This window comes from Epithele typhae, assembly GCF_022376455.1.
Source record: "Epithele typhae strain CBS 203.58 chromosome Unknown BXZ73scaffold_178, whole genome shotgun sequence".
Classification (NCBI taxonomy): Eukaryota; Fungi; Basidiomycota; class Agaricomycetes; order Polyporales; family Epitheliaceae; genus Epithele; species Epithele typhae.
Window position 1 is genome coordinate 36,265 of NW_025954369.1, and position 9,838 is coordinate 46,102.

The 9,838-nt window shown below is 59.1% G+C and overlaps 2 protein-coding genes across 2 annotated transcripts; both read left to right on the plus strand.

Annotated features, from left to right (window-relative positions):
* Window positions 1–515: 515 nt before the first annotated feature.
* BXZ73DRAFT_83318 (uncharacterized protein) lies at window positions 516–2,152 on the plus strand (the record flags this gene model as incomplete). The annotated part of the gene is made up of 6 exons (XM_048023897.1): window positions 516–609; window positions 658–830; window positions 1,494–1,600; window positions 1,628–1,746; window positions 1,782–1,921; window positions 1,979–2,152. The coding sequence occupies 6 exons, from the start codon at window positions 516–518 to the stop codon at window positions 2,150–2,152; spliced, it is 807 nt and encodes a 268-aa protein (XP_047871009.1).
* A 4,124-nt stretch (window positions 2,153–6,276) lies between these two features.
* BXZ73DRAFT_83319 (uncharacterized protein) lies at window positions 6,277–9,447 on the plus strand (the record flags this gene model as incomplete). The annotated part of the gene is made up of 12 exons (XM_048023898.1): window positions 6,277–6,295; window positions 6,617–6,707; window positions 6,773–7,045; window positions 7,218–7,263; window positions 7,323–7,514; window positions 7,672–7,722; window positions 8,250–8,288; window positions 8,341–8,412; window positions 8,439–8,570; window positions 8,812–8,838; window positions 8,954–9,098; window positions 9,251–9,447. The coding sequence occupies 12 exons, from the start codon at window positions 6,277–6,279 to the stop codon at window positions 9,445–9,447; spliced, it is 1,284 nt and encodes a 427-aa protein (XP_047871010.1).
* Between the last annotated feature and the right edge of the window lie 391 nt (window positions 9,448–9,838).

The window sequence follows — 9,838 nt, forward strand, 5'->3', positions numbered from 1 at the left end:
GACCGCGAGAAGAGATCAAGAGGAGACGGTTCAGGAGTGGTGGACCGTGACGGCCGTGGCAGGGGGTTGGAGGGCTGAAGCCGAAGCTTTGTAGAGGGTCGGGGTTAGGGTGTGGGCCAGGCGGGGGGGCTGAACATGTTGGGGGGCAAATGAGGTGCGCATTGGCAACGAGGTGCGTGAGGTCAATGAGGAAGAGAGTGAGAACACGAGCGCAGACGGCGATGAACGTCCTTGACGCGTCACGCGCGACGATTTGGGCGCTTTTGACTCGCGCAAATTTGCCAGCTCACCACCACCACCGTTCTCCACTAGCACAATATTCTCCTACTCTTGCCCTTTCCCCTCTCGCCCTCATCTCTGCTGACTCGGACGTCGGCATGAAAGCCGAGGTTCTGGACGACCTCGCCATGTGCACCTGCTGCTCCCGTAAGTCCACGCTCGCAATTCACGGCGCACGCACGCACCGCACCGCAACGCACCTACTCATACTTGATTTCCTCCTCGACGTGTTCCCCATGCTTGCCCTCCGCCCTCCGCCCCACGCCGCTCACACTAGAGCTGCCAAGTCGCAAATTCAGATACCCAACAAATCAGCTCGACCTGCTCCAGGTCTGTGGGGACTTCATCAAAGTTGTTTTCCGCTCCACGCTTGTGCAGTTTGCTGTCACACCCGCGCCCACAGCCCCGTCGGCGTGTTGGGCACCGGAGCTAATGGGATCATCAACGACGTCCATATGGACACCGTAAAAGCCCCTGGCATCGCTGAACTCAAGATGTGGGGGAAGGAGCTCGTCAACTCGCCTGCAGGAAAATCACCGCCGCCCAGCTCTGTGAGTCCCCCGTCTCTCTTCTCCCTCTCCCTCTCCCTGTCGCCCCCGGCCCAGTCTCGCTCTCTGCCATCAGATCTCCCTCCGATATCCTATCACGCTCGTTCACCGCCCTCTCCCCCCCTCTCGCCCCACTGCTTCTGGCTCAGCGCTCATCCAGACTCCTTCAGCCTCCTCAGTTACACCCCCGCCTGCATACAACACTGTGTGCGCTCTTTGACCAGTACGGGGGCTCGTCCAACCCGAGCACGACCAGGGTTTCAAGCTCTACAGTGGCGTGAACGCATCCACACCCTGGGAGCATGGAATATGCCGCGCCTTTGTCTGGCCCCGGCGCCCCTCCTCCCGTGAAACACCCCGGCAGCGAACGAGAGGACGACCGAGGCCCCGGGCCGCCCACGGTCATTCCCTTTCTGTGAGTCTCTTCACCGCTCGCTTGTGAATCGCCGCTCATGGCATATGCCCTTCGTTCTGTCTGCTTCTACCAGCTATATACGTGCAGCCTTCCAACTCACCACTCCCCGCCTGTCCCAACGGACATTCGACTGATCGCTTCCCCCAGCTCCCCGTTCGCCACGTGCTTCCTCCACCCGGCCTCCACCCCTACTACTCTTACCCCGCCTGCCCGCATGGTGATCCCCCTACTCTCACGGGGACCACCCTCAGCCTCGACGCCCTCCGCTCCACTTCACGCGGACGGACGGGATGCCCCCGCAGCAGCTTCAGGGCGCGCACGGCCGCTCCTTGTCGCCCGGCGCCGCCGATTTCCACGGGTACGCGTCCATCCACGTACATTCCAGTCACCCAGAGACGGCCATGCAGGGCAGCCAGCAGTCGCTGTCGGGTCAGACGCAGACGGCCCACATCTTCAGGACTCCGCAACCGGGCCTGAGCGTCGAGAAGCCCATCACGACGATGGGTAAGTCCTCTTTCCTCCGCAAGCGCTGCGTAAAGCTTCACATCGACCGGCTCACGATCATCGCCCGATCGGCCAGGGAGGCTACGGCCCGGTCTTCTTTGCACGCAAAACGGACACACGCGAGGCATGCGCTCACAAAAGGATGAAGAAGCGGACGATCTTCAACATGGACAAGGTGAGTGGCTCGCCCGACACATCGTGTCTTCCCCGATACCGAAAGTCCCCTGCTCAGGCGACCGGGGCGCCATTGGGTGCCGCGTCTCAGTGGAATGCGGGGCTTGAGGCTGCCGCATCGATGTCGCGGTGCATACGCCCAGGCGTGGCCAGCGAGCTTCTCGTCAAGTTGCCGCCGACTGTCGAACTCGTGCTTAGGGATCTTTGCGACCGTGCGGGGTTGCGCAAGTGAGGTACCCGTGGGCCCATCCATTCCGCCGTGTCCAGCTCGCCGCGCTCGGTACACCTGACGGGTGCAGCTCGCTGCGCTCAACGCGCTTGCCACACTCAACGCGCCCGATGCGTGCACCGCGTCGCGCCTTACGCGTCGCGCTCAACGCGCCCTACATGTGTCGCTCACTGCGCTGTGACCTACGCAAGTGCGTGACCCGAACGTACCTTTTTCTGCACACCTACGATACCTGAGACACATCTAATTACCGTCTTGACATACTGTATCTGTGTTTGCTCGCTTTTGCTCCGCAGAGCTCCCCTACAGGCCATCCCACGACATGTGTTACCACTATCTTCCCTGTCCCTAATCGTCTATAGTCAATATAAGCATATTTCTAATGTACCGACTGCGAGAGCTTCAGTCCATCCTAATGCTCCTGGAATTCCTGGAAAGCGAGGTCAATGCAATCGCAATCCCCTCCTTGAATTCCTCCTTGATAGCCCTGAACCCTTGAGTACTTGCGGACCTGGAAAGTCCTTATCTGACCTGGAAACCCTGGATTAGGACTTTTAAGGAGCTGTGCACTTTTACTGATGCAGCGCCCGCTCAGTTTGGGCGTAGAAGTACCCAAAAGTCGATGATGGGTTCGAACTTTCCGGGCCGTCACGGACGGCCCGGTCAAAGTTCGAATCCACCGGACCAAACTTTCCGTCACGCCCCAAACGGCGGTTCGATCAATTCGAAATGGTACAGTACAGTCAAACCCCTCATAGCGCATACCTATCATAGTGCATACCCCCACATAGTGCATACCTTTGGCCTCTTCCCGAGTTGGTATAGGGGCATAACGCATACCCCCCCGCATACCGCATACTGCATACCTCGGCCGGGGGGTCCATAACGCATACCTGCCATATATAATCAGCATTAGCGCCTCGCATGTATGCCTTGCATGCCGCCCAAATGTGGGATAACCTTCCCATGTGCCCTTCTAGCAGCCTGGAATAGCCACACAAACCATCGGGACTGACCGGGGCTCACGCACGACTTGATCACACCCCCGGCCACCTTTGCCTGCCTCCGCAATGTATCCCTCTCGCCTTCCTCTAATCTGGTCTTAAGTGCTGTCCTCGAGAAGCAGGTGAAAGAGCGCCGAACGGCCCTTCAAGCTTCTCTTCAAGGTGGGAAAAACATCTCGCAGTCACTGATTACTTTACTCGTATTTAGTCTATGTAGGGGGGCGAGGTCAGATAACAAACGGGAGGAATGTGCGCGCGAGGAATGCGCGTGTGAGGATCAATGCGCGCGCCAGCCGCCAAAAAGGCGCGCTGCAGAAGGGCGTCAATGGGTCTCCCACGATGAGCGCTTCTCTCATACTGCATACCCCCACATAACGCATACCTCGGGGGCCTTCCCGAGGGGTATGCACTATGAGGGGTTTGACTGTATCGTCTGCCAGGTGAATACACTCACGCATCTTGCTACCGTGTCGTCTCGCCGGATGTGGCCGGCCCCCAGTCGCGGTACATAATCTCACACCCAACCTTGCATGGGAAAGAGAGCGCCAGGTACCCGGACAAGTGGACTTTGGACGCAAAGCGGGACAACGTCGTGCGCGAGTTCGCTGGCCAGTGGTGTGCCAGAGGTCGAACAGATGACCGCGGTACCTTTTCCTTCGCTCTCGTCGCTCGGTCTCTGCGTCGCTGACTCGAGCGCACGCAGGGGACTTGATGCGTAGACGCGCAGACGGACAACCCCGTGTCCACCCCCGCGCGGGCCATCCTGACGCGCATCTCGCCCGAGCGACCATGCGATCAAGGAGCACAATCGCACAATCGCCCCGGGGTGCGTCGTGCGACACCGGTGTCCGCGTCGTCCCTTGGCGCACGCAAGATGGGTAAATCCTCAGCGGCCGACTCGCTGGCTCGTGCACAGATACGAAGCGTCTTCAGCATGTTATGGAAATATACGCAGGCGTCTGGTTCCCGCTCGTGCGCGCCATCGCCAAGAACACGGTCAAGATGGGGCGCATGTACATATTCAACTCGCCTGGGCGGTTCGGCGCTAGCGCCGACCCCGCGCGCCGCGAGTCGAGCTGTAGTGGACCTGGTCGGGAGGAGAGCAAACCTGGGATCGTGACGCGCGCGACTTCGTGCCTCTCACCCGGCCGTCCCGACTCGCGCCAGATCAGTCCCAACTCTGAGGGGGAAGACGTCAGTGGCCGCTAAGCCTGTTGGATAGATAGGTCGCTAAAAAGTGAAAATAAGACGAAGAACGCATACAGACATTATACTCACATTTGAACAGATTATAGTGGCATTGCCGTAGAGATAAGACCAATCACTGCGGAGATGGGGCAGATTTCCCCCACGGCGACGTCGGTGTCGTACTGGTGTCGTGCGGGTGCCGTCTGCAAAGTGCAGGGTGAGTGAGCCGGCTGGTGTGGATGGAGCGGAGGAAAACAGAGGGCGAGGGTGACAGAAGAGGCACTTGGAGGTGTGGATGGCGCGGCGCGCGGGGAGGTGACGGAGGAGGACGTCAGCACGATGCACCGTTGTCGCGCCGTCTGCGCACGGACTTAGTGCTGTACGTAGGAACGGGGTGAGTAACAAAGACGGACCTAGGACCCGAACTTGAAGCCCTCGCGCGCCCAGTCCAACTTGCGGAACACAAAGATAGGCACTGGAGCCCACCTCCGCAGCAAGATGAATGCCCTTACCGACGGTCGTCATCAGTAATTTTGCAAATGTCTGGTTCTGCCTGGTTCTGCCTGAGAAAGCGAACCAGACAAAACCAGGCAGGACGGAATTTTTCAGGCAGCATTTCGTGGGGCGTCGATTCAGACAGGTTCAGACATGGTTTCAGACATGATTTCAGACAGTCAGGCACCAGACTCACTGTCAGAATGCGACTTCAATTGGAAGAAACAGCTCAAACTGGACGGGTAGTCTGTACTAGATCGATATATTAACCATTATACAAGAAACGATACACTAGGGACCTCGCCACCGCACACGAAACCGCCCACCCACCCTCCGCTCTATCGCTTCGGCACCACGCTCCCGTGCCTTCGCCGCCGACCGCCTCCGCTTGGACCTCCTGCACCACCACAAGAGTGCGCGCCATCTGCGTCTGCACGGCCTGCACGTCCCTTGCGAGCTGCTCCCGCGCGTGCCGGATGACCACCATCCGCGTCGCGAGTGCGACGACCTCCAGCCCGCCCGGTATGGGCGCCGAGCTAGGGGTGAGCATCAGTGGCGGCGGCATGTGCGTGTGCGTGTCTGTCTGCAGCTGCGGCTGCGGGAGGACGGGGCGCGCTTTCCTCACTCGCACCGACTGACGCGAACACCTGGTGTGCGGTAGCGTACGCCCACAACGTGTTCGCTGTGTCCACCCTCACGAGGCGCGAGGTCATGCCATTCATTCTGGCATACACGCCAGCTGCGGGTGCAGCACGTACGCGTGGAATGTCGCACGCGAACGGAGCTACGTATGCGCCGGGCGTTCGGATGGGACGAGTTCGAGGGTGGGAACGGCCCGGGGGAGTGTGGCGTGCTGCGCGTGTACGCGTGGGCTTGCGCGGAGGGCTGAGGGATGTCTTGGGGTGCGTCGGGCCCATGCGCGAGTATGGACGAGGACGGGTCGGTCTTGGAGACGCCGCGAGGGCCGGCGTCGTAGGGCAAGAGCGGCGAGGCAGGGGAATTTGAGGGGAGGCTGTGGACGCTTGATGCGGGCGAGACGGGGCACGAGCCAGGAAGGATGGGGAACGTGCAGGACGAGACCGGGCTCGAGCGGTGTAGACACCAGCTCTTAGGTGCACGGTGGTTGGTGGCCAGCGCAGCTGGAGCTGTGGTAGATGGGGAGGCGAGTAGGACACACGCGCATAGTTTGAACGTACTCACGTTTTATGATCGTCTTATCCTCCGACGTCGCGGGCTCGACGCTCTCCGGGCGGCGTTCAACATGGTGTTCACGGCGACGATGTGCGCCCCGACGGACGAGCTGTTGCGTGTGATGATGGCACGAAGGGAGAAGCCGCCAATTTTGGCGCATATATGCGCCAAAAACGGCGGGCCCAGACCATATAAAATGCGAAGGGGAATCGGCTTGGGACAGCGTGGTGGCGACCATGGGGCCTGATCATGTGGGAGATGTTGCCACGTGTGTGAGAGAGAGGAAAGCCAGTACATACCTCTTTCACCTCCAGTTCTTCCTCGCGTGAGCTCTGATGGCAGGATAAAGCTAAGATGGAGTCGAGATCAGTCGCTCGCAGGCACATATGGACTATGGACTTACAAGTCAGCATTCCTGGATATTCTTGCTCAGGTGGTCGAGGTTTTCGGCGCCCTCTGCGCGTGAGGTCCATTCCGTGCAGGAGAGTGTGGAGGGTGTAAGGGAAAAGAGATGCAGCGTTGTTTGGCGCCCGCTGCCTCTGCGACGCGTACGCGTACACGCGTCTGTTCGCACTTTGCCCTCACACAGCGTTGCTCTCATTCCTCATCGATCATCCCACATTTACCTCCGTCCTCGACTTCGCGCGCTCTCTCTCACAGCGCGGTGTGCCATTCCACAGGTGTGCCCCGTGTATGCTACGTCCAACACTTACAACTGATCAACTACGACTCTGGTGTGCACAAGTTATTCGCCAAGCCTCTACGAGCTCGACGTCTCTCTCACCTACGCCCAGACCGGCTTCCCGACACTCATCCACTGCGCTCCGAAAGCTTCAGCTGTGCGCACGTTCAAGCATGCATCTCGCGTGTCGGGGCTTCAAGGCTCGTGGTGCAAGTTCTCCAAGTCCGACATGCTGGAGAGCCTTTCGAAGGAACCTCGGGCGAACATGAAGGCAGGGGCGAAGCACGCAGACCCGTTGCGGAGGGTGCCGCAGGACGCGATCGACCTGTTGTGCAGGTGCGACGTGTGGGACAAGATAGCTGATCACTACGCGCTCAACTTCCCGATGCTGTGAGGTGAGCAATGCAATTTGTACTTGATATATGCGGGCGAACTGACTTTCTGGTTTGCTTTGCAGATGTAGAACATAGCAGTTTAAATATTCACACAAGTTGAATCGACGGCACAGACGCCCAGCGCCAACTGGGACCGGGACCTGGCTGGACGACCGCGAGGTACGTACTCATCGTGTACCGGCTCATCCCCACACCATGACCGTTGATGCCCCCACCAGGCTCTGACGGACTCTGATGCCGCTGTGGTCATTGACGCGCTGCCGGGCTCCGACACGTCCGCTCGCGTGAAAGCCCGGGACCTAGCGGGTGCCCCGGCGAGCCTACACACCGCGAAGGAGCCCTCTCCCGGACAGCATGACGAGGATGCTGGGTCACTCCACGTCACGTCATCTCTTCCGTGCTGCCGCCAGGTGAGTAGGCTGGTCCTTCGCGCTCATCCGCTGGGAGCTCATCTCTTCCGTGCCGCCGCCAGTGCGACAGTCGACTCGAGCATCTTCGAGCTATCCGCCCTCCCGAAACCTGTTTATGTCTTCTTTCTTTATTAGGTCTCGTTTTCGTATTGTACAGATAATTGGGCGGCACGCCCACGCTCTCTCTGCGTGGATAGTGCTCGATGAGGTGCGCGTGCCCCTACAGCGCGTATCGGCTCGGACCGCGCGCGATGCGCGCGCACACGACAGCTCGTCCCATGCATGCCCAGCCCTCACGACGGCGATATTTTGTGGACGCGAGTGCGGTACCTGCCGCTCATTCTCATGTACATGCGGCTTGTGGCACTGGAGCTCATCGCGAATGCTGATGCCCACCGGGAGGTGGCCCATCAAGTGGCCCAAAGTTCACGGAGTGATTTGAGCCGTGGTTGCCTGGTTGCCTGACTGCCTGGTTTGTGTCTGAAATATCTGGATTATTTTCTTCAGACAATCCAGGCAACCAGACATTTGCTGAATTACTGATGGTGATCGCCCCCCGGGCTTGCAGATGTCGATGTCTTGTCGATGTCGATGGACGATGTCAGATCTTGAAAACGGTCCAGCGCGCTTGCGAGACTGTACCTCCGCCTGTGATTCGCGTTCTGGGGAAAGAAAGTGGAAAGCATGAGATCAAGTGTTGGGACAAAGAGCAGATGTTACGCGCACAATGAACAGGCGCCGGAGGCGCGGCTTGGGCTGTCGTTGAGCATAGCGGTGAGCTACCTTCTGCATGACGAGTTCATGTGATATTGTGGTGAGGACACAGCTAGTTACCGTGGGTTCGAAGACAAACTGGTTCAGCCCACCCGTGCACGGCGACAACGGTAGCCACGAGCAAGTGAAAAACAAAAAAACTCTCGACAGAAAAAAGACCTAGGCATGCCACACGAGAGCATGTCGACAGACAATTATTTACCAAGAGCGCGACGCATCACTCAACGTGATCTCGGTACTCCCACCCCTGCTTCCAGGGCGACTCAGCCTTCGCGCGCAAAAGTAAGTGACTCCCGATAAAGAAGGTTCATAACCAGGAGGCGTAGTGACAGCCGCCTGGGAGCGGCCGGAGCCGTCGGCGGGCCGCGGCCGGTCGCCCGTATGGCGGCTCTCGCCAGCTCCGACTCGCCGTCTAATACTAGCGACTCTTGGATCACTTCCGTCATCTCCATCTCACCTGGCTACCATCTCACCTGGCCGTTTGCTCTGGTACGACACAGTTCTTTGACGTACGCACCTTCAGGACAGCCGGAGGCCCAGGAAGCGTCTCGTGAGTTCAGGCTTCTTTGCGCTACTTAGGCACTGCCATTCACCGAAACCAGCATCGACAGCTAGGATGTCATTGCTCTTTGACTCGATACTTACCCCTCTTCCATTTGACCAAGGACGCGGATCCTCATTTTCGAAACCCGTTGCCCTCTTTCGTCCGGCTGCGCGCCACTAATACTTGTCGCAAGAGGCCTCTTCTGGGCTCTGTGGATGCTTTGAAGCTCGAGGAGGGCGCGAAGGGGAACTTGGAGGACTATCCAGGTGTGCCTTTTCCTCCTCGACCCATCTACATTGGCTCAATTGCCACATGCTGTCCCCGAACACGCTCCAGATCCTGCCGCACATGCTATACAAGTCACCCGTAACGATCTTGCCCTCTTCCTTCCGATTCTCGCGTTGTTTCCCCTTCTCAGCCGAACCCCCGACATCCCCCTACCCCACGCCTCTCCTCATCGCCCACATTGGATACCAAGGCGTCGTGCACGAAGACGCCGAGTGCGCTCCCGCGCGCGGCCCGGGTGCCCTCGATATCCCTCTCATCCGCGGCAGCGCCGTCTCGCGCTCGCGCTCGAGCAAGTCACAGGGCGAACGACCGTGCGTCGTCACATAACTCGAAGTGCGCATATGCTCATCTCGCATGATTGCACGCCGCTCAATACAAATACCTCGTTCTATCTTCTCGACGCAGAGCTCTAGTTGCACTGCGCTCGCCGTCGCGTCGACATTATGACCATCGCCTGGTGCTAGTTCAACATCGAACCTGTATTTCTCCCCTTTCCCCGTGGCCTCGGCATCCGGATGACGCCCCCGGACCCGATACCCGTGGACCTACACGGAGCCGAGGCTGCACCACACACCCACGAGAGCGAGATACCCGCAGCCCTGTAAGACGTTGCAAGTCGGTCGAGTTGGGCGATTGGCCATGCCGTTGATGATCCAAGGAATCTTGAGTCCCGAGGTGCGTCTTCCTTCCCTTACGTATCGCGCATACACCCACCACG